General features: G+C 44.4%; 1 protein-coding gene across 3 annotated transcripts in view; it reads right to left on the reverse strand.

The window, feature by feature from the left end:
• SLX4 (SLX4 structure-specific endonuclease subunit) overlaps window positions 1–24,405 on the reverse strand; it is a 97,212-nt gene that overhangs the window by 67,513 nt on the left and 5,294 nt on the right. For 2 of the 3 annotated variants that reach the window (XM_073636572.1, XM_073636571.1), the window contains exons 2-5: window positions 22,918–23,318; window positions 2,679–2,828; window positions 2,411–2,588; window positions 2,122–2,328 (exon numbers count right to left, since the gene is read on the reverse strand). In XM_073636572.1, the coding sequence (XP_073492673.1) occupies window positions 2,122–2,328; window positions 2,411–2,588; window positions 2,679–2,828; window positions 22,918–23,203 (821 nt within the window). In that variant the 5' untranslated portion in view covers window positions 23,204–23,318. Of the gene's footprint in view, window positions 1–2,121; window positions 2,329–2,410; window positions 2,589–2,678; window positions 2,875–22,917; window positions 23,319–24,405 lie in introns of those variants that run through there. The other variant, XM_073636573.1, reaches the window with a different exon arrangement.

Here is a 24,405-nt window from a genome sequence, read left to right on the forward strand (position 1 = left end):
ATTTTACAAAAGGCCTATTAGAGGACAATCAACAGTAAGTACACGTTACTATTTGAATTATCTGCAATGTTCTGCTAGAAATGTTTTTGCAGAGTAGAATTCCCTTTGCATAGACACAGTCTTTAACTTATTGATTATTCTTCTGCAAGATGTATGTAACATGCTGGTAAAACATGGCGATCAGAGGCCTAATCCTACTTAATAATCCAGTGTCTGGCAGGAGAAAACAAAAAAGACATTGGACACAGGAAGATGTACAGTACCATCATAGTTGCCTAAATGTGTGATAAAATGGATCTTGCGTGAAAAAAATAACAAAAGTGGTTGTAAATCTCAGACATGAAATATGAATAAAGCATATCCTTCTATAGTGTGTACTTGTTTTAATTAAAAGCACTCACCTCTGGTTCACACCAGTGCAGTTTTGAAGTCACGCTTCTGCAGCACGACTTCATGGCAGTGTGATTTTTTTTTTTAAATAACAGTCCTAACATCCACTAAAACTCAACTTAAATCATGGTACCAGTACAACCAACGTTCCAGTCCTCTGATCTTTAGCACTGCAATGCGGTGCATTTCTAGAAGCGCCCATGTCCCATCTAGATGACACTGATTAGAACAGTCAGTTGATAGTGAAGTTGAAGAGAGGAAAGGAAACATGATCAGCTTAAGTGGACTGGTTAAGACAACTGGAACTGGCAGGGCAGAAGAACATGGGACCATGGATTAATGCCCGGTACACACGATCCGAAAATCGTATGGAAAATGCCGCATTCAAATCAATCGTACGATAATCAGATCGTTAGTACAGAGCTTTCGAGAGCCGATCAGGACAGTTCATCCGATATTATTCTATCGGACATGCACGAAAATTTTTTACGTACAATGCCAGATCGTACGATTTTCGTTTAATCAGTACAGCTATCGTTCGAAAATGCAATAAAAATGCATTGCAACACATGACATCACTTCCGAATTTTTATTCTGTTGTGCGGGAATTTTCGGGACTTTAGTAAACTCATCAGATTCGACGTGAGATTAGCATGCAAACAAAAACGGACGATCATTCATCCGATAATCGTATCGTGTGTACGAGGCTTAGGGGAAGTTTTAGTATGTATTAACCACTTAAGGACCAAGCCTCTTTCTGAACTTTGGTGTTTACAAGTTTAAATCAATTTGTTTTTCTAGAAAATTACTTGGAACCCCCAAACATTATATATTGTTTTTTTTTTGTAAAACCCTAGAGAATAAAATGGCGGTTGTTGCAATACTTTGTCACACCGTATTTGTTCAGCGGTCTTACAAGGGCACTTTTTTGGGAAAAATTACACTTTTTGAATAAAAAAAAATAAGACAACAGTAAAGTTAGCCCAATTTTTTTATATTGTGAAAGATAATATTACGCAGAGTAAATTGATACCCAATGTCACGCTTCAAAATTGCGCCCACTCGTGGAACGGCGACAAACATTTACCCTTAAAAATCTCCATAGGCGACGTTTAAAAAAATTCTACAGGTTACATGTATTGATTTACACAGGAGATGTGGGGCTAGAATTATTGCTCTCGCTCTACCGATCACGGCGATACCTCACATGTGTGGTTTGAACACCATTTTCATATGCGGGCGCTACTCACGTATGCGTTCGCTTCTGCACACGAGCTCGGCTGGACGGGGCACATTTAAAAATTTTTTTTTTTTTCACATTTATTTTATTTTTTATTTTTACACTGTTCTTTTAAAAAAAATAAAATTGTATCACTTTTATTCCTATTACAAGGAATGTAAACATCCCTTGTAATAGAAAAAAAGCATGACAGGACCTCTTAAATATGAGATCTAGGGTCAAAACCTCAGACCTCATATTTACACTAAAATGCAATAAAAAAATGGAATTTGAAAAAAAAAAAATGGGCTTCCGCCCTGCAATGGTATGGAGCTGGATGGGGGCCATCTTCCCCTCACTCAGCTCCATACCACAGAGGGGACAGAACCTGATCGCCTAAAAATCATCTAAGCCTCATTGTCTCCATCTAAAACTTAAAAAGGTTTTTTAAAGTTTTTCTTTTGAAATTAGTTATTTTTTAGGAAGTTCTAATGCAAAGTTTCCATTCTCACCCTGTTGGTACGTCTGTGCCGGTATGAGCAGCCTGTCTCTGGACAGCTTGCAACAACGTCTGTGCAGGAACCTCCAGCTTGGCAGCGCAGCGCTTCAGGTGGGAGGCACGGGCCTTCTCTGTGGTGAAGGGCTTTCCACATAATGGACAACTGGGAACTGCCGGTGCAGCTGAATTACCTTGTACACCCTCACTCTGATCCAGACACCTGTAAGATCATGAAACAAATCTCAGAAACCCAGGAATAGGTAGGCAATGCTGTTGAGCAATGATACGTTCTCTTGCCCCACCTGTTGACGTGCTGTTCCCGCAGCACACTGCTCATGGCAGTGAGGTCTTTCTGGCACAACTGACAGAAGAAGAGTCCTTCATCTTGTAGGTCACCTGAATGCTTCTTAAGGTCCAGTTGCAAAGCCATTGCCAGATCCCCATCAGTGTGAACATCTGCATCCACTTTAAATGCTTCGACTTAACAGGAACAGTAAAGGTAAAGTTAGATGTGCTTTAAATCAATGGGGATGTGTCATCGTGTACAGTATCTGTTGTGGAATCACTCACCCTGTTCTCCATTAGCCTCCAAGGAATTAAGCTTCATTCGGACAGGGGATGTCCTCTTATACTGCTGCATCCTTTCCAAAACAAGATCTTTCACACAAGGTTGGTCCTGCTGTGGGGCTGTTTCTTCCAGAGACTCTTTACCACTGCAATCTGATAAACGAGACATCAGGGGTGTGTTTCAGTACTGTTAAAGAGACTAAAATAAATGTTCAAATTTCACTGTTGCCTGTACAGAAGATGCTTCAACTTACAACCTCTGCAGTAGCGAAGCAAAACTGCCGGCTGAAGATCCGGCAGAATCCAAAACTTTCAGGAGTGCCAATTTCATGGTTTGCCCTGTGCACTGCGGTTCCACCAGCTGGTCCCTAAGACACTACAGGACAAAATAGCGACATGAGGGCCAATCAACCAAACCACCGGAAGTGATGGATTTTGCAGGATCTTCAGTTGGTGGCTTCTTTTACTATTTCCATCAGTGTGGGCAGAAGGAGAGGTGAGTGTTCCAGGTCTGGTCTGCAGCCAACAGTTGAGTGTAGATATCGAGCAAAAGCAGCCAAATCAGCTCCAATCTATCTTTTTTTTTAGAGCAGAAAAAATAATGAAGATAAAAATGTGACTGACGTGGAAATAACCTCTCCTTTCATAAAAAAGGTATATACAGTGCCTGGAAAAAGCATTCATACCCCCTGAAATTTTCCACATATTGTCATGTTACAACCAAAAACGTAAATGTATTTTACTGGGATTTTATGTGATAGACCAACACAAAGTGGCACATAATTGTGAAGTGGAAGGAAAATGATAAATGATTTTCAATTGTTTTTACAAATAAATATCTGAAAAGTGTGGCGTGCATTTGTATTCAACCCCCTTTACTCTGATATCCCTAACTAAGATCTAGTGGAACCAATTGCCTTCAGAAGTCACCTAATTAGTAAATAGAGTCCACCTGTGTGTAATTGAATCTCAGTATAAATAAAGCTGTTCTGTGAAGCCCTCAGAGGTTTGTTAGAGAACCTTAGTGAACAAAGATCATCATAAAGGCCAAGGAACACACCAGACATGTCAGGGGTAAAGTTGTGGAGAAGTTTAATATAAAAAGAGGAAAGGAGGTCGCACCGACCTTGTGCATTACCAATGGTAAATTTTATTAAAAGCTATAACAGCAATAATCATGCTCACAAACGAGCGTGTAAAAGAGGCTTATCAGTAGATGAGACTACGTCTCTGAACGCCTGCAACCCGGACCTAATATTGGAGGGGTCAGATGGCATCACAAATGGCTAACGCGTTTCAAGGGCATAACCTCTTCTTCAGAGCCAAAGCGCTGAATGACTTGCCTCCTCTGGTTACCTCTATATATATATATATCCACATGCATACGCCCAGACCAATGCCCACCAGATCATGCCACACCCATTCAAGTGGACAACATCCACCTGGTGAATCAAACTGATCCCATGCCCGTCCCCTGCTATATTGGAAGTGCCCCCATCCAAAGTTCAGGGGCACATTCCAGGGGGTTGCAGGTGTTCAGAGACGTAGTCTCATCTACTGATAAGCCTCTTTTACACGCTCGTTTGTGAGTATGATTATTGCTGATTTATCTTTTAATAAAATTTACCATTGGTAATGCACAAGGTCGGTGCGCCCTCCTTTCCTCTTTTTATGTTTCAGTTTTAACCACTTCAATACAGGGCACTTATACACCTTCTTGCCCAGACCAATTTTCAGCTTTCAGCGCTGTCGCACTTTGAATGACAATTGATCGGTCATGCTACACTGTGCCCAAACGAAATTTTTATCATTTTGTTCCCACAAATAGAGCTTTTTTTGGTGGTGTTTGATCACCTCTGAGATTTTTATTTTCTGCTAAACAAATAAAAAAAAAGACTGAAAATTTAGAAAAAAAAAAGTTTTTTTTTTTGTTTCTGTTAAGTTTTCTCCTTCACTGATGGGGCTGCACTGACGGGCACTGATAAGGCGGCACTGATGGGCACAAATATGCGGCACTGATAGGCAGCACAGATGGGCACTGTACACTAAGAAATGGTACTGATGGATGCCAATCAGTGCCAAACAATAATGCCTGCCAATCAGTGATGCCCATTGTGGGCACTGATTGGGATCCATTTTGGGCACAGATTGACATCCCTGGTGGTCTAGGGCAGCATACCTGGTGGTGACTAGTGGTGGCATCCCTGGTGGTCCTGATGGCGTCCCTGGTGGTCCAGTGTGGGCAACCTCGGAGGGGCTGCACTGATAATCGATCAGCACAGACCCCCCATCAGAGGGGCAGCCGAACAGCTCTCCTCTACTCGCGTCTGACAGACGTGAGTGGGGAAAAGCCAATCACCGGCTCTTCCTGTTTACACTGTGATCAGCAGTGATTGGACACAGCTGATCACGTGGTAGAGAGTCTCTATCAGAGACTCTTTACCTAGATTGGAGTTGCGGTGTGTCAGACTGACACACTGTAACAATCGCTGCGATGTGCGCCCCCGGGGGCGCGCAGCGGCTTGATATCCTGCTGGACGTCATATGACATTTTGCTATATGGTGGGCAGCAAGTGGTTAAGAATACCCACTGTTCTGAGGAGGGCAGCAAGACTGAAGGCACTGTTTGATTCAGAGGGTTGGCCGCACCACTTATCCATAGACTAAGCCCCCAAGCGCAGGAGATTATTGTTGTTTTGTGGAGAAGTTTAAAGCAGGGTTAGGTTGCCTGGAAGGGAAGGAGAGACTGCTAGCAGCACACCACACGCATCCACACCAGTCATACACACCGTTGAAGCTAAAACACAATAGACCCGATCCAGCAAATATCTAAGGGGAACTCTGAGGTATAGACAGTAAATTAAATTAATACAATCCAAGCAGTAAAGTCATTTGCACATAACCCTCAAGGAGATAACCCAATGCTGTGTCATCTGGACTGGAATAAGGTATAGAGGTGAGCGGGTGATCCGTGATGCTAGATCACTGAAGGGGCTGTGTGATGCACCGTTGAAGATAAAGCACAATAGATTTGATTCAGCTAATGTCTGGGGGGAAACTCCGAGGCATAGGCAATGGAAATAAATTAAAAGAGTCCAAACAGTAAAGTAATTTGCACCTGACCCTCAAGGGGATAATCCAATACTGTGTCATCTAGACCGGAACAAGGCGTAAAGGCGAGTGGGTGTCACTGATCAGTATGGTCTGGGTAGATCCGTAATGCTGGATCACTGAAAGTGCTGTATAGTGCAGTCTTCGATAATTCATCACATGGAGACAAAGATCAACAGGTTTACTCCGGGGTAAAAAGCTGACACAGTCACTGTTGCATCTCTGGACATCGAGCAATGAGATACACTGTACAGGTGTGTTTGACCATGCCTATGCAGACTTAGGCCGGGTTCACACTGGTGCGACACGACAGCCGTCCTACATTGGAGCCGACTTTGCCCCGCGACTTGAAGCCGACATACGTCCGACTTTCAATGAACGGGGATCCGACTTGGATCCCCGCCAATACCGGGCACTGTGTTTGGTATGAATCTTGAGGGGGACCTACACGTCAAATTTTAAATAAAAAAACGGCATGGGTTCCCCCTACAAGGGCATACCAGGCCCTTGGGTCTGGTATGGATTTTAAGGGGAACCCCCTACGCTGAAAAAACGGCGTGGGGGTCCCCCCCAAATCCATACCAGACCCTTATCCGAGCACGCAGCCCGGCCGGTCAGGAAAGGGGGTGGAAACGAGCGAGCGCTACCCCCCCTCCTGAACCGTACCAGGCCGCATGCCCTCAACATGGGGGGGTGGGTATTTTGGGGCAGGGGGGTGCCCTGCGGCCCCCCCACCCCAAAGCACCTTGTCCCCATGTTGATGAAACACTAGACAGGTTTTTAAAATAATTAGGCAGCTCCGGGGGTCTTCTTCCGACTTTGGGGGTCTCTTCGTTCTTCTCCGCGGTCTCCTGCTTCTCCGCGCTCTCCGGTTCTTCTCCCGCTCTCCGGTATCTTCTGCTGGGCTCCTCCACTATCTTCTGCTCTTTTCCCGGCTCTTTTGCTAGCAGTGGCCCCGTCTTCTTCCCTCTTCTCTTCTTCCGATATTGACTCAATGCTCTCTCCCACTGTAATGCCGTATGCGCGGTCCGCAATGACTTATATAGGGATGGTGCGTGGTCACTGGGTGACGTCAACCGGTGACCCGGCCCCTTATTACGTCACAGTCCCATCATGCCTCGGGACTGTGACGTAATAAGGGGCAGGGTCACTGGGTATTTTTCTAACATATCTATCCGTAGTTACCAGATGTCCTCAGCACACCCGTTAACAGACATCAAGATTAACCAGCGCATAGACAAGACACTTTATAAAGTAAAACAGATAATACCTAAGGAGAACAACAATAACGGCTACATAATCCCCCCTGGTCCCGATATTAATAGGCACTGAACAACCTAGGTTAAATATATTCAGTATAAACCAAATCCTACTAAGAGAAGGAGCTGAAAAACAAGAGGGGAATTACACATACATTATATATATATATATATATATATATATATATATATATATATATATATATATATATATATATATGGAAAACTATTCAAGATACTTTGTATGTTTTGTCCCCATCCCCTTGCTTAGCCCTCAAGCTTCCAGGAATGCTGATAAATTACACTCTGTATTTAACCCATTTGGCATGAGTTGTACGTAAACGAAAAATCCACATTTTCTCTTTTTGTGTGAGAGTGGTATCAAAGTCACCTCTTCTAAAAGGGGAGGTTCAGGGCATTCCCCTCAGACATTAGCTGGATCAGATCTATTGTGTTTTAGCTTCAGCGGTGTGTATGACTGATGTGTGGATGCGTGTTGTGTGCTACTAGCAGTCTCTCTTTCCCTTCCAGACAACGTTGTCCTTTTTATTTTTGCACAGGTGGTAGTGTATCATTTTTAATCTTATTTTTCACATTGTTTCAATAAACTTATAATTAAGTACACCTAGCGTCTATGCATAAGATAATCCTTGGATCTGTAATACTTTATGGAAGAGTGGCAAGAAGAAAGCCATTGTTGAAAGAAAGCCATAAAAAGTCCCATTTGCAGTTTGTGGGAAGCCATGTGGGGGACACAGCAAACATGTGGAAGAAGGTGCTCTAGTCACATGAGACCAAAATTGAACTTTTTGACCTAAAAGCAAAACGCTATGTGTGGTGGAAAACTAACACTGCACATCACCCTGAACACACCATCCCCACTGTGAAACATGGTGGTGGCAGCATCATGTTGCAGGGATGCTTTTCTTCAGCAAGGACATGGAAGCTGGTCAGAGTTGATGGGAAGATGGATGAAGCCAAATACGGGGCAATCTTTGAAGGAAACCTGTTAGAGACTGCAAAAGACTTGAGACTGGGGCGGAGGTTCACTTTTCAGAAGGACAACTGCCCTAAACATAACAGCCAGTGCTATAATGGAATAGTTTAGATTAAAACATATTCGTTAGAATGACCCAGTCAAAGTCCCGACCTAAATCCAATTGAGAATCTGTGGCAAGACTTAAAAATTGCTGTTCAAAGACATTCTCCATTCAATCTGACAGAGCTTGAGCTATTTTGCAAAGATAAATAGGCAAACATGTCACTCTTGAGATGTGCAAAGCTGGTAGAGAAATCCCCAAAAAGACTTGCAGTGAAAGGTGGTTCTACAAAGTATTGGCTCAGGGGGCCGAATACAAATGCACCCCACACTTTTCACATATTTATTTGTAAAAAAATGTTGAAAACCATTTATCATTTTCCTTCCACTTCACAATTATGTGCCACTTTGTGTTGGTCTATCACATAAAATCCCAATAAAATACATTTAAGTTTTTGGTTGTAACATGACAAAATGTGGAAATTTTCAAGGGGTATGAATACTTTTTTCAAGGCACTCTATGTGCATGGTCAAAAATAAAAAGAGCTGAAATATTTTAAAAAACAGACTATTTTTACCCTTCTTTTCTCAGTCTTTATTTTATACATAAAGTAAACTTTTAATGTAGGTCAAGTGTCTTGACTCATCTCAGGGTGCCCGCCTTACCGCTTACACACTGAGTAGTAAAACACAGATAAAATTAATAACCTTGTTATGGTATTGGTGGCAAAGCTCACCATAGCTCGCTTGTGGAAACAACCTTCAGTTTCAATATCTATGTTTAGGTACAAGGTGTCTTGGATGATGCTTAACGAACACCTAGCCAGCAAAATGAATGATACTTAGAAATGTTTTGAAAGAGTTTGGAACCCATGAGCCTGCTATGTTCATATTGATATTTAGGGTTGATTAAGGGGGTTGTAAACCCTCAGTGTTTTTCACCTTAATGCATTGTATGCATTAAGGTAAAAAAAACCTCCTTTAATGTAGCAGCCCTAAAGTGCCCCTGTTTTACTTACCTGAACCCAGTCTTTCCAGCACCGGGAACAAGCACGTCTCGGATCCTGATTGGATAGATTGATAGTAGCGCAGCCATTGTCTTTCGCTGCTGTCTATCAAATCCAATGACACAACAGCCGGGGGCAGGGCCGAGTCTGTGTCCATAGAAGCAGCAGCAGGACTCGGAAGTGTGCCCGCATGAGTGTCCCTAGGGAAGCGCTTCCCTGGGGGTGGGCATTGGATGTGGGGAGGAGCCAAGATCGCCACTGAGGGACCCCAGAAGATGAGTATCGGGGCCAGTCTGTGCAAAAGCCTTGCACAGAGGAGGTAAGTATGAAATGTTTGTTATTTATTTTTTAAACGAACCTTTAGTGCCCCTTTAAGGTTCTCAGGACTCTCCTCCTATTTAACGTGCCTAGTGTTCCTTCCTCCCGACTACCTCTATTCTTTTTTTCTTTTTGCCTTGTTCTTACTTTTCTCTCTCTTTTCCTTTGTCGCATATTTCCTTTTTTAGGACGCTCCAGACACGCCCTACTTAGGGTATAGTCTGTGAGAATATAGAGTACTGTTTGGCTTCTATGTTGTAATCTTTTCTTTTGCATGACGTTAGGCTTAAATGGATGTTCCTTTCTTAGGCCTTATGCACACTGGACGTTATAAAAAAGCCAGTAACGTTAGCTGTGGAAAGCTGTAGCTGTAGAGTGAATTTTTCAGTGTTTTTGTAGTAAAGTTTTTCAGTGTTTTTTAGCAAAAACTATAATCCCATAAAAGCTTATGGCTCAAAAATGCTGATAAATGCCAAATAGCCATGTTTTTCAGTGTTTTTAAGCTGTTTTCAGCTTTTTTTGAGGAATTAGAGCACTTTTACAGCTGAAAAACTCCTCTCAAAACCCAAACTGCCGATAACATGGACACATAAGATAACATGCTGGGGAGTTTATTGTGTGCAGAAAATAACGTCTAAAGCCAAATACAGTAGCTGTAAAAACATCCAGTGTGCATGAGGCCTTAGGGCTGGATAACACTTGGGTTGTTTTGGGGCCTGATCCTGATATGTCCTGATCTCATGTCATGCTATATCATTTTTATGCTTTGTTATGGCTTTTGCCCTTATTTTTTTTGTATGTAGTCTTTTACTTTACTTGGTTACAACCATAATAATAAAAAGAGATTGAAAGAAAAATAATAACCTTGAAGCTTGCAATTCTAAAAGTAAGTCAGCAATGGCAGCTGGCCATATTTATATAAAAGTGGTTGTAAACCCTCACATATACCCAGTGAAGTGAACAGCCTCAGATGATACACAGATAAAACAAATCCTGAGTGAAGGAGTTTTGCAGCATTTTTGCAGTAGTGTTTTTCAGCATTTTTTAGCTGTAGCGTTTTTTTTAGCAAAACGATACTCCCACAAAAGCTTATGGCTCAAAAACGCTAAATAGCCAAGTTTTTCAGCGTTTTTAAGCTTTTATCCAGTCAGAAAACACCCCTTTTGTTTTCACCACCCAGGTATAGTAGATGAGCTGGTCTGATAAGGGGGGTGTCTGCAGACCAGGTGTAGACATACAAGTGACCCACATCTTGTGGCCATCAGACCCCTCCAGTAAGCAGCAGGTTACAGAAGCATCTTGCCATCTTTCCTGCGGCCATCAGACCTGTCCACAATCCAGCAAGCAACACAACTTGTCAGCAGGTCAGTTCCAAAATCCAAATCAAATCATCAATGCCGGGGGCGTGGCCTGAGGAGCTATGGAGTAGGACGCTTGTAGTGAGTGCTCCGCTTGCCCACACTCCTGTAATAGCCATCCTGCTCTAATCCTACCAATCCTGCCAGAAAACTACACCCCAACAGGCTTATCCCATCACCTGCATGGCCCTTGGTGCTGCCTGACCGCCTAGAGTGCTGCCCGAGGCCGCAAAGACCAGATCATTCCGCCCTGGGGCTTGCCTGTAGGATAGACCCCAGCTTCGGCCTAGTGCTTGGAGCGGCGGCCATTTTGCTCCACCCGGCGGCGGCTCCTATTCATCTTCCGGACACACCAAGCTCCCCCGAAACTGATCTCTGCCTGCCTCGGCCCCCGGATTGCCTGTGGCCCCCAGCGCTGAGTCTCTGCACCCTGCACCAGCTTGTAGGACGGCCCGCGGAGCGGCGGCCATCTTGCTACACCCAGCAACGGCCCTATTAGTCCTCCTGGCCTGCCTGGCTCCCCAAAAGACTGACCTTCACCTGCCTGGGCCTCCGGATCTCCTCTAAAAGTGCAGCACCTCATCCAGTGGCAGCCAGTGAGACGGCACGTGGCTCTGGCCTGGTTCCTAGATCGGCGGCCATCTTGCTTCACCCACAGTGAGCTTGTGCGGGTGCTGCTGCAGGTCTCCCTGACCACCTGAGCCCAGTTTCTCCCTTCCACAACCACTGCTCTCACAACTATCCGGCCACACCTTGTAACCTTTACTGGACAGCTCTGGAACTGTGGCAAGAAGAGATTCTTGAAGATTCGGCCTGGTAAGCGGCGGCCATACTTGTTCACCCCAAAGGCCCGCTGGTCATCTTTAGACTATGTCTCCACCGAAAAAGACTTCCGAGGCTGCTGACAAGCTTGCTAAGTACCGCCGCCTTGAGGGAGAGCAACAGGTTAGGAATGGCGCTGGTCCCTCTCTGGACACGTAACATTCTACGGTGGCCACAAATAAGGTACTTGATGCTATTGCCCTTTGCCAGAGCACGCTTACCACCAAAATCGAGGAAGTCAAAATCGATGTGTCCTTTATCCGACAGGACCTTTCTACCCTGCGGGACCGCGTGGCAGAGACGGAGACACGCATTAGCAGAGCGGAAGACATCTTACACCCCCTACAACATACTACTGATGAGGTGCGCCGCCAGCTCCAACAGATTAGTGCAAAACAGGATGACATGGAAAATCGCCTCCGGAGATGTAATCTCCGATTCATCAGCCTCCCTGAGACTGCTGAGGGCAACGACGCGGCAAGTTTCCTTGAAAACCTCCTGACATCCACCTTCGGCAGAGATGCATTTTCGGTAATGTTTGCGGTGGAAAGAGCTCATCGAATCCCTGCTCGTCCTCCTCCTTCAGGGGCTCCACCGCGCACCCTGATAGCAAAATTCCTCAACTTCAGGGACCGCGACAAGATCCTCCGCCTGACCAGAGAGAGGGGGAATATCCCCCACACCAACACACAGGTGGCTGTATTTCCGGACTTTTCCAATGAGGTACAACGTCAAAGATCCAAGTTCCAGGATGTTAAACGACACCTCCGAGTACTACACCTCAAATACGCCATGCTATACCCTGCAAAGCTCCGTGTGGAATGTGAGGGCCGAACCCACTTCTTTGAAGACCCTGAGTTGGCATCCACTTGGATTGATCGGAGAGATCGCCGAGACTGAGTGCAACACCTTGCCTATAAGCTGTGAGTACTTTGCTTTTCTCCCCCCTTGATCCCCCCCGTTCCCGCAATATCATCCAACGCTGTACTGCTGAGCCCCTCAGTAGGCACATCGTATGTACATACCCTTTGCTGGAACTGGGGGACGGATTTGCAAATCCTTTTCAGCCCTATACTGGATTTCACAGTGTACCTACCGCCTCCGGGTGACCTCACTGACTCATGATCCCCACTTTTTTTATACCTAGGAAATGCCTGTGGAGGACAGTAGATCGAACACCACTAATAACTCTGTTACTTTACTTTATCACTCAGATGGCAAGCGGAGCCCCCCCCCTACACGGCCGTAATGGCGCTGCACCTCTGTGGCTCCTACACCTCACGCGCTTCTCAGAGAAGAAGTCGCCCCCCTAGTGTCTATGTGAATTTTTTCATTCCCCGTTTGTTTGACTGGTTTCTTTTCCCCCTTGTTTTTTTTCTTTGTCATATGGGTATCTATGCTCCTCTGAAATTAAGTTTCTTGCCTCCAACGGGTCCTAAACATTGGATGTCCCCTGTTGATACCTGGTTATGGGATGCTATGTCTGTGCCAAGTTTGGGTGGCATTGGACTGGGAGGGAGGGAAAATGTTGTGGTTAATATTTTTCTCACACCACCATGTTTGCAACTGTTTACTTATGCTAACGGTACTATGTTATTATCATACATGCACTGTCGATACTATTTATCAATGTGTTATATGCTATCTGATGTGGCTGTGCCTGCTCTGCCGGTCCTGATCCAGCCACGGTTCATCATATGCACCCTCTACCCGCCATGAGTTCTCTGAAGTTCCTTACGTGCAATGTTAGAGGCTTGTGCAATAAGATTAAATGCACAGCCGCCCTGACATTCCTTAAATCCCAGCATGCTGACATCATCACCCTAGTTGAGACCCACGTCACGGGCCACTTACAATCCTCTCTCAAAAAACCTTGGATTGGTTGGGCATACCACGCCACCCACACCTCTTACTCCAGGGGTGTATCGGTCCTGATTGCTAAAAGGGTTCCGTTCAACCTAATACTACTCCAGACGGACCGGCAGGGCAGATACGTGTTTATACACGCCGCTATTAACGGCTCCCCTATTCTGATACTTGCCTGCTATATCCCCCCTCCATACAACTCACTTGTGATTAAGGAGGGCCTTGCCTTTATGGCACAACACACCTCTGTACCGGCGGTGTGGATGGGGGACTTTAATATGACCCTCATCCCCACTCTAGACGGAATGGGCGCACCAGACCTCCCTCTAGACCCACCGGCCCATACCAGACTACAACGCATACTGACTGACTTTGCTCTTGTAGACACTTGGCGCCACAAGCACCCACATTCTAAAGTCTTTTCTTGTTTCTCAGCCAGCCATAACACAATGTCACGAATCGATTTTATTATAATTTCAAAGACCCCGACACCTAAACTGGAAGACGTGGGCTTTGCTCCGAGAATACTCTCGGATCACGCCCCTTACTGGATTACGATCCAGCTCCTGAAGGCCTCTCCTGCTCCTCTTTGGCGGTTAAACTCGTTTTGGCTGACTGCCCTGCAGGACCAGGATGACATCCCCACAGAACTGCAATACTATTTTTCAGCCAACAGGGAGTCAGCCACACCTGACATAGTGTGGGAGACGTTCAAGCTCCACGCCCGCTCCCTGCTCTCCACACGTATTAACAGACTTAAGCGATCATCGAAACTCATTGTCCAACAGGCTACAGAACACCTACAGGTGCTGGAGGAGGCGTTCCACCGAGACCCCTCGCCCAGCACGGCCAACAATCTTAAGATTCAGACGCGACAGGTCTCCCAGTTACATATTGAGAAGGCCAAACAGCGCATCTTTTTCTGTAGGCAAAGGGTATTTGAGTATGGAGAAAGATCAGGCAAACTTCTTGCATACCTTGCTCACTTGGATTCACGTCCCCCTGTGGTGGTGTCGTTGACCGATCACCAGGGGAATGACATCACCGATCCGCAACAAGTAGCAGAGGAATTTGCGAGATTCTATCGCACACTCTACACCTCTCGGGTCACTCACACTCCCCAAAATACCAAAGATTATTTAGCGAAAATTGAGTTCCCTAGATTGACTGACGCCCAATGTGAACTAGAAGCTCCCATTACTAAAGAAGATATTTCTGAGGCTATTTCCTGTCTGGCTACATCTAAGGCCCCAGGATCGGATGGCTTGCCACTTGAATTCTATGCCACCTACTCTGAAATTTTAACCCCTAAACTCCATGATCTATACAAATCCATATTTGATACCGGAATCCTACCCCCCTCTATGAGAGAAGCCCAAATTGTGGTAATCCCTAAGCCTGGTAAGGACCCCAAATACCCAGAATCATATAGACCCATTTCCTTACTACAGGTTGACATTAAAATACTTGCCAAGATTCTGGCCTCCTGCCTTAACCAGGTTATTCTTTCCCTGATCCACCCCGATCAGATAGGCTTTATGCCAGGGAAGAATACTGCTATGAATATTCGCCGTCTATTTATGAACATCCAGGGGTCCCATGATGCAGTCGGCTCGAGGGTCGTGGTGGCTTTAGATGCCGCCAAGGCCTTCGATTCCGTGGAGTGGAATTATCTATGGGAGTGCCTTTCGAGATTTGGATTTGGCCCCAACTTTATTCGTTGGGTTCAGCTCCTGTATCAATCCCCGAAGGCCAAGGTGTTTGTAAATGGTTGGCTCTCCGATCAATTCCCGCTGGAGAGAGGGACCCTTTCCCCCATGCTGTACGCATTGGCTGTGGAGCCATTGGCTATCATGGTTCGTGCGGACACCAATATTCAAGGCCTTAAGATAGGGAATCTGGAAGAAAAGATTGGGATGTACGCAGATGATACGCTTCTTTACTTGGCCGACTCGGGTCCCTCCCTCGTTGCAGCCCCGGGGGGTGTGGCGGTTGGCACTACAAAAACTTGGGATTCCACAGATTCATTCCCACACCCCCCTTTGGTTCAACACACGCCTACCTGAGCTGTTGTCTATCCCTGACCCCGCGGTTTGGATACGTTGCGGGATCTTGTATATACACCAGATCATGATGACTACGGGACTTAAAACATTTCAAACATTAAAAGACGAATTCTCACTTCCCAATCACCTCCTTTTCAGGTACTTACAACTTCGCCATGCTATACAAACTCAGTTTGCTGGCTCCAACCCATCCCTGACAGTCCCCTCCATAGTAGACACGATCACAGGTGCTGAGCCAGCCAAACTAATCTCCACTCTTTATTCCGCCATCCGTCTTCCCAACTCCATAGCCCTGGCCTATAGTGCTAAGACTAGATGGGAGGTGGAGGTTGGAATGATTGAGGATGAGGATTGGGATGAGATCTTGGAAGGCGTGAAAAAGGTTTCCCCTAAACTGTCGGACCGCCTAACACAGTTGTATATCATACATAGAACATATCTGACTCCTCAGAGGATAGCGCGTTTCAAACCCATGCATAATCCAGGATGCCGCCTATGCGACCACACCCCAGGCTCTTTCTATCACCTTATATGGTCCTGTCCAATTATCCAAACATACTGGATACAAGTGATACGCTTCCTCCACGATCAGATGGGCTCTCCTGCTACTCTAGACCCAAAAATGTGTCTGCTCGGTCTGCTACCTGACTTAGACGCTAACAAACCCCTCCGTACCTTTCTACATGAAACGCTATTCTTAGCGAGAAAAGCGATAGCCCGTAATTGGATGCAGGCCCTACCCCCTACAATCCAATGTTGGAAAAAAGAAATTAATGACACTCTCCCATATAAGAAGTTGATCTATGTACATAGAGGATGCCCACTTAAATATGAGCAGGTCTGGAACAGATGGCTGGAGGATGGTGAAACATGTACTTGAAATGTTGATATTGTCCTCTCTTTTTTCTTCTCCCCTCCTCTCCCTTCTTCTCTACTGTGTACTGGCTTCATGTCCGGTGGATATTTCACCCGATATCATGTAGATAACTTAATGTGCTCATGTATGTATTGCTGCTCTGGCCATGTTGGCTTATATTATTTTTTATGTACCAAGCATATATTTTCTTAATAAAGTTGGTTTTCCAATTAAAAAAATCATCAATGCCAATGATGCCATTGTCTGCTGTCCTCAGGGACAGATCTGATCCAGAGATCGCCATACAGTGGGATCTCTGGATCGGATCTGTCCCTGAGGACAGGAGATAATGCATCATGCTGTGGGGGTATTTTTCAGCAGCAGGGGCTGGGAGACATGTGCACACTGAAATATTTCGTTTCGGAATTTAGTTTTCGTCCGAAAAATACATTTATTTAGTTACTCCCGAAATTCGTTTTTATTTATTTTGTTTTTCGTTAAAATTGCATTCGTCCGAAAATCCAAATTAAGGTCGAATCTGTCATTGAAGGCTTATGGTGTCTGTCGAATTTTCAAAGAAGATTCGACGGAGCAGCTCAACTGTATGACGCCGTTTAGTTTACCTGCTCCGTCAAATCTTATTAGAACTTTCAAAAGACACCGTAAGCCAAAGTACGTGTGTACTTAGTTCTAGCTATTTTACTGCTCCTCCTCTTTGGTTACATACAGCCAATAACATTCATCATCATTATTATTTTTATTTCACTTCCCCCACCCAATTCCAGCAGCGATCTTTTCTCCCCTACGTCGAATCTTTTCTCCCCTACGTCGAATAATCTTGGACTAATAGAGTTAAGGTTAGGCACATTCAAACACAGGTTTGATGGACACAGATTGTTATTGTCATCATCATGTCGAATCTCCTATCTATATCAAACTGTTGTAGAAACGAAAACGAAAATAAAGCATTTGTTTATGTCGGATCTTTCGTTTTTCGGATTCTGCATTTGTTTGTTAAAACGATAACGAAAATACCTGAAATTCAGACAAAAATGCATTCGGACGTAAACGAATGCACATGTCTACTAGTCAGGCTTTGGGGAAAGCTCAATAGAGCAAAGTACAGAGATATCCTCAATGAAAACCTGTTCCACAACGCTCAGGACCTCGGACTGGGCCGAAGCGAAGGTTTACCTTCTAACATGACAATGATCCTAAGCACACAGCCAAGACAATAAAGAAGTGACTTAGGGATAACTCCATGAATCTCCTAGAGTTTTGTTTTTTTTTCACTTTAGTTTTGGTACATAGCGCTGCAATCAAATATTAATGTCCTAAAGTAGCCCAGCCAGAGCCCGGACTTGAACATCTCTGGAGAGACCTGAAAATGGCTGTCCACTGATGGCCCCTAACTGAGCTTGAGCCCGGGTTCACACCTATGCGAATTAGATGCGGCTTACACCGCATCTAATTCGCAGGACATTTTAAAATACATTCATATGAATGCATCTGGTTCACATATGTGCGTTGCATTCGCACTGCGCATTGCACAAAAAACGTGTGCGTTTTCTGGGCATTGCGGTGCGAATTACGAGCCCCTTATCTTCTATGGGAACACATCTGCTTTGCAGATGCATTGTGTTCTGAACATGGATTTTCTCCTTCTCCTCACTACACCTCCCCCTCTCCCTGATCACTGATCCTGAGCTAAAATGCAGTGATTCCTTTGAACAGGAGATTTTTATCTCCCCAGTGCTTGAACCTGAGCTTCAATTCGCACCGCACATGTGTGAAACCGGGCTGAGAGAATTTGCAAAGACGCATGGCAGCAAATCCCCCAATCCAGCTTTATATATGTTTATGTAAAGCTTTATGAATGCACTGTACATTGTGCCTTTGCTTGGTTCCACTTATTGGCCAGGCATTGAAGAACCCAGAATGACCAGGGTGGTCACATGACCAGTGGGGCAGATTTTTTTTCAGATTGTTGCCACCGCAGACAAGGATAAGGAAGTCACTGGCAGGATCAATGGGTATTTTTATCAAAAGTGAAATGATGAAAAGCAAAGTAAGATACACATTGTTAGTTGAAAAATATTGCGAAGGTTTTAATGTTATTTTTACTAATGGGTTTACTGACACTTCAAAGTGTATGTAAACCCTAACAATGAACTTGTCCTAATTGCTTCCTTTCGGTCTGGTAAATATACTATTAAGAATGTTTTGTTATATCAATTTGAAAAGTGCAAAATGCAAAGAATACCTATTGGTCTTGTCAGAAATTCAGAGCTGTCCTGGGTACTCTATACACTTCCTGTGTTATCCCAAGGAGAGTAATTAGCCCTCCCAGTTCCCAAGTCTACAGAATGATTAGTCTTTATGTTGTTGAGAACATGACAGGCACATGGGTTAAGAAGTTTACCAAAAGAAAACTGGGCAGGTCTGACACCACTCCACAAAAATCAAACATGCTGTTTGTTGTCATCTTACAACAGGATTTAGGAGCTGAGTTTCTGGCACATCAACAGGTTTTTATCTGTACTTGCAGGGTTTTAATGGGATAAAAAGCAAGGAAATGTACATGTATTGCAGAGATGTAATGAAGAGGATTAAAAGACAGTTTAAATACTGAAAGAGGGGACATCTGTGTGTACCTAGCCAGAGAGACTATGGCAGTATGCTATTGCTAACTTCTACTTCTGGAATTGCTACCTGCCTGGCTACCACGCCAATTCAGTGGCTTTATTACTTTCCAAGACACTGACCCTGACCTTGTATGCAGATCAGAAGTGTTGACTTCACTTTCACCTTCTAATCTGCATGCATCCGAACAGTATGTTGTCTACCGGGCGCTCGGGTTCGGCACATCACGGATCTTGTGGACAGATTACTGGGAGGGGCTGGGGAAGACCTGGCTGTCATGGTGCACGTTGGCACCAATGACAAAGTCAGAGGCTGATGGAGTGTCCTAAAGAACAATTTTAGGGACTTAGGGGCTAAATTGAGGAAAAGGACCTCCAAGGTAGTATTCTCAGGAATACTACCGGTACATCGAGCCACACCAGAAAGGAAGAGGGAGATTAGGGAAGTAAACAAGTGGCTGAAGAGCTGGTGTAGTAAGGAGGGGTTTGGGTTCCTGGAGGACTGGGCCGACTTCTCAGTCGGTAACCGGTACTATAGAAGGGACGGACTGCACCTAAATGAGGAGGGTGCAGATCTGCTGGGAATGAAGATGGCCAAAAAGTTAGAAGGGTTTTTAAACTAGGCGATGGGGGGGAGGGTCCAGAGGCAGAGATAGCCAGCGTGGAAGATATTCCAGAGGGTAGTATTGGGGGCATTAGTGGTAGGTTAACCAAAGCACAAAAACACAAGGTGAGTATAGTAGCAAGTCCTAGTTGCAATCTCGAAACACCCAATACGAGGACAATATGTGACCGGTCTAAACTATGTGGCATGTTCACCAATGCCAGGAGCATGACGGACAAGATGGGTGAACTAGAGATACTGTTGTACGAGGAGGATTTGGATTTTGTGGGAATTTCAGAGACCTGGTTCAACAGCTCTCATGATTGGCTGGCAAACATTCAAGGGTATACCCTATACCATAGAGAGGGTAAAAAAGGGGGAGGGGTATGCCTATATATCAAGAATAATGTACAAGTGAATGTGAGAGATGACATCACTGAGGGAGCTAGAGAGGAGGTGGAATCCTTATGGGTAGAGCTCCAAAGGGATGAAGCTAAGGGGAAAATAATACTGGGAGTATGCTATAGGCCCCCTAACCTGAGGGAGGAAGTGGAGACGGATCTCCAATCACAAATTGGATTAGCAGCAAAGATGGGAAGTGTTATCATAATGGGGGATTTTAATTATCCAGACATAGACTGGGCGGAGGGAACCGCGCATTCATTTAAGGCTCGCCAGTTCCTTAATGTCTTGCAGGACAATTTTATGGGTCAGATGGTAGACGCACCAACTAGAAATAAAACATTAATGGATCTACTGATTACCAACAATACAGACCTGATCACGGATGTGGAAAAACGGGGCAATTTAGGTAACAGCGATCACAGGTCAATTCGTTTCAGTATAAATCACACAAATAGGAAACATAAAGGGAATACAAAGACACTGAATTTCAAAAGAGCCAACTTCCCTAAACTACAAACCTTGCTAAAAGGCATAAATTGGGATAAAATATTAGGAACAAAGAATACGGAGGAGAGATGGGTTTGCTTTAAGAGCATATTAAATAAGGGCATTAGCCAATGTATCCCATTGGGTAATAAATTTAAAAGAGCGAACAAAAGTCCTGGATGGCTTAACTCCAATGTAAAAATGCATATAAAAGCAAAGGAGAAGGCCTTCAAAAAATACAAGGTTGAGGGATCATCCTCAGCATTCAGACTTTATAAAGAATGCAACAGGAAATGTAAGGGTGCAATTAGGACAGCTAAGATAGAACATGAAAGACACATAGCGGAGGAGAGCAAAAAAAAATCCCAAGAAATTCTTTAAGTATGTAAACAGTAAAAAAGGGAGGACAGACCATATTGGCCCCATAAAGAATGAGGAAGGACATCTGGTTCCAAAGGATGGGGAAATGGCAAAGGTATTGAATTTATTCTTCTCCTTAGTCTTCACGAGTGAATCGGGGGGCTTCAGTAACCAAAACTGCAGTGTTTATCCTCATGACACAACACAGGAAGCACCTCCATGGTTAACAGAGGACAGAATTAAAATTAGACTTGAGAAACTTAACATTAATAAATCCCCGGGACCAGATGGCTTGCATCCGAGGGTACTTAGGGAACTCAGTCAAGTGATTGCCAAACCGTTGTTCCTAATTTTTACAGATAGTCTACTGACTGGAATGGTACCAGCTGATTGGAGAAAAGCCAATGTAGCACCAATATTTAAAAAGGGCCCAAAATACATCCCTGGGAATTACAGACCAGTTAGCCTAACATCAATAGTATGTAAACTCTTGGAGGGGATGATAAGGGACTATATACAAGATTTTAGTAATAAGAACGGTATCATTAGCAGTAATCAGCATGGATTCATGAAGAATCGTTCTTGCCAAACCAATCTATTAACCTTCTATGAGGAGGTGAGTTGCCATCTAGGTAAAGGAAGGCCCGTAGACGTGGTATATCTGGATTTTGCAAAAGCATTTGACACAGTTCCCCATAAACGTTTACTGTACAAGATAAGTTCCGTTGGCATGGACCATAGGGTGAGTACATGGATTGAAAACTGGCTACAAGGGCGAGTTCAGAGGGTGGTGATAAATGGGGAGTACTCGGAATGGTCAGGGGTGGGTAGTGGGGTTCCCCAGGGTTCTGTGCTGGGACCAATGCTACTTAATTTGTTCATAAACGATCTGGAGGATGGGATAAACAGTTCAATCTCTGTATTTGCAGACGATACTAAGCTAAGCAGGGCAATAACTTCTCCGCAGGACGTGGAAACCTTGCAAAAAGACCTGAACAAATTAATGGGGTGGGCGACTACATGGCAAATGAGGTTCAATGTAGAAAAATGTAAAATAATGCATTTGGGTGGCAAAAATATGAATGCAATCGATACACTGGGGGGGAAAACCTCTGGGGGAATCTAGGATGGAAAAGGACCTGGGGGTCCTAGTAGATGATAGGCTCAGCAATGGCAGGCAATGCCAAGCTGCTGCTAACAAAGCAAACAGAATATTGGCATGCATTAAAAGGGGGATCAACTCCAGAGATAAAACGATAATTCTCCCGCTCTACAAGACTCTGGTCCGGCCGCACCTAGAGTATGTGGTCCAGTTCTGGGCACCAGTCCTCAGGAGGGACGTACTGGAAATGGAGCGAGTACAAAGAAGGGCAACAAAGCTAATAAAGGGTCTGGAGGATCTTAAATATGAGGAAAGGTTGCGAGCACTGAACTTATTCTCTCTGGAGAAGAGACGCTTGAGAGGGGATATGATTTCAATTTGCAAATACCGGACTGGTGACCCCACAATAGGGATAAAACTTTTTCGCAGAAGAGAGTATACAAGACTCGTGGCCACTCATTAAAATTAGAAGAAAAGAGGTTTAACCTTAAACTGCGTAGAGGGTTCTTTACTGTAAGAGCGGCAAGGATGTGGAATTCCCTTCCACAGGCGGTGGTCTCAGCGGGGAGCATTGATAGCTTCAAGAAACTATTAGATAATCACCTGAATGACCGCAACATACAGGGATATACAATGTAATACTGACACATAATCACACACATAGGTTGAACTTGATGGACTTGTGTCTTTTTTCAACCTCACCTACTATGTAACTATGTAACTATGCTTGTTTCGGGTCAGTTAATCAGAGAATGCTTGTTGCAGTATTTTCAGGAGACCACCAATGACTGGCCTTGTATTTCTCCATATACAGCTTCCTTCAAAAAGCCAAAGGGTGATTTGACTCAAAACTCAGGATCAGCTTGCTTTAGCAGTAACCTGTTACAGACAATCAATCGAGCCATTCAGTAAACTGAAGCAGTTTTGTGCATTTTAATTACCTTTCTCTGTGTGCCCATTGGACAGGTGGGTCTGCACAGCGCTCCCTGCTTCATCTTCATTTCTTGGCTTCTCTGGTCCATCTCCCGCTTTGATGTTCTGTTCCACCTCCTTACTGACCCCATTATTTGTCTTAGTTTTGGCCCTGGAAGGTTTGGACTTTTTTAACTTGCTCCTGCCTGTAGTGCAGGCTGTGGATACACTCTTGCCCTCCAATGGCTTGCTCTTTTTAACCCGCTTCAAGAGCTTGGTACATAATTCAGTAAATTCATCGTCTGACTCGAGCATTAGTAAATCCTTTCAAGAGTACTGGATAATACAAGCGGGTCAGCAGACACAGGACAGGCAAGCCGAATCTTCATCTCACCATCACAAGGTAGAGATAGCCATTACTGTAAAGCATCTTTAGGAAAAAAGAAAAAAATATATAAACATTAAATGTCAGCATAACTACATCCGTCAATCCATTATTTTTGGGTCCCCACCCCAATGAATTTTATCATTTCTTTTCGTGCCTCCTTATTTAGAGGTCAGAGAAGTCCCTACAGTTTTTCAAGGGGAAATATCCTCAAACATACAAGTGTAGCACAAGGACCTTAAAGTGGATGTAACCCCGAAAATGTTTTTTTTTTTTTTTTTTTTTTATGTCATAATGTAGAGTATAAGATTTCCTATCATTTGAGCCCAGTCTTGCCACAAAGAGTTAATCCAGCTCTGAGCAATCCTCTTTTATTGTTCAGTGAGATAAAACTTGACAAACAGAGAAAAACTTTGTCAAATCCTCCCCCTTGTTGTGAGTGACAGGTGAAAGACAAAAACAGAACATTCCATAGCTCAACTTACCAACCAGTCTGCCAACCAACCAAATTAACCTGTCCAACAGTCTGCGTTAAAAACAGGGCTTTAGTTAGCACGCATTTGCAAACGCATGCATAAGCTGCAAGGCCTCTTCACGGCACCCTGTGTGTGCTTGCAGTCCTAACACTACTGAATTTATAAGTGTCTTCACAATGGAACCACATGCATTAAATGGATAGATGAGAGCAGGTGGGCCTGGAGGCAGCCCAATCCCCCTTAAAGGAACAGGAGCACACTGGACACCCAGCAAGGGCACAATGGCAGCAAAGGTGTACAGTGTGTCCCCGGACCAATATACATCAGAAACAAACAAATGGCCCCTGCCCCCACCTATAACTGGCCTTCACAGCAAGGAGCACATGGAAGGGCTATCACATGAAAGACAAAAACAGAACATTCCATAGCTCAACTTACCAACCAGTCTGCCAACCAACCAAATTACCCTGTCCAATAGTCTGCAGCATTGCAGCTTATGCATGCATTTGCAAATGCGTGCTAACTAAACCCCTGTTTTTAACGCAGACTGTTGGACAGGTTAATTTGGTTGGTTGGTAAAATCTACTGACATCACGACTCCACCCACCCAGCTCCAGACAACAGACCTACCCACAGTATCTGCAGTTTTTCAGGTC

This window comes from Aquarana catesbeiana, linkage group LG06, assembly GCF_042186555.1.
Source record: "Aquarana catesbeiana isolate 2022-GZ linkage group LG06, ASM4218655v1, whole genome shotgun sequence".
In the NCBI taxonomy this organism is placed as follows: domain Eukaryota; kingdom Metazoa; phylum Chordata; class Amphibia; order Anura; family Ranidae; genus Aquarana; species Aquarana catesbeiana.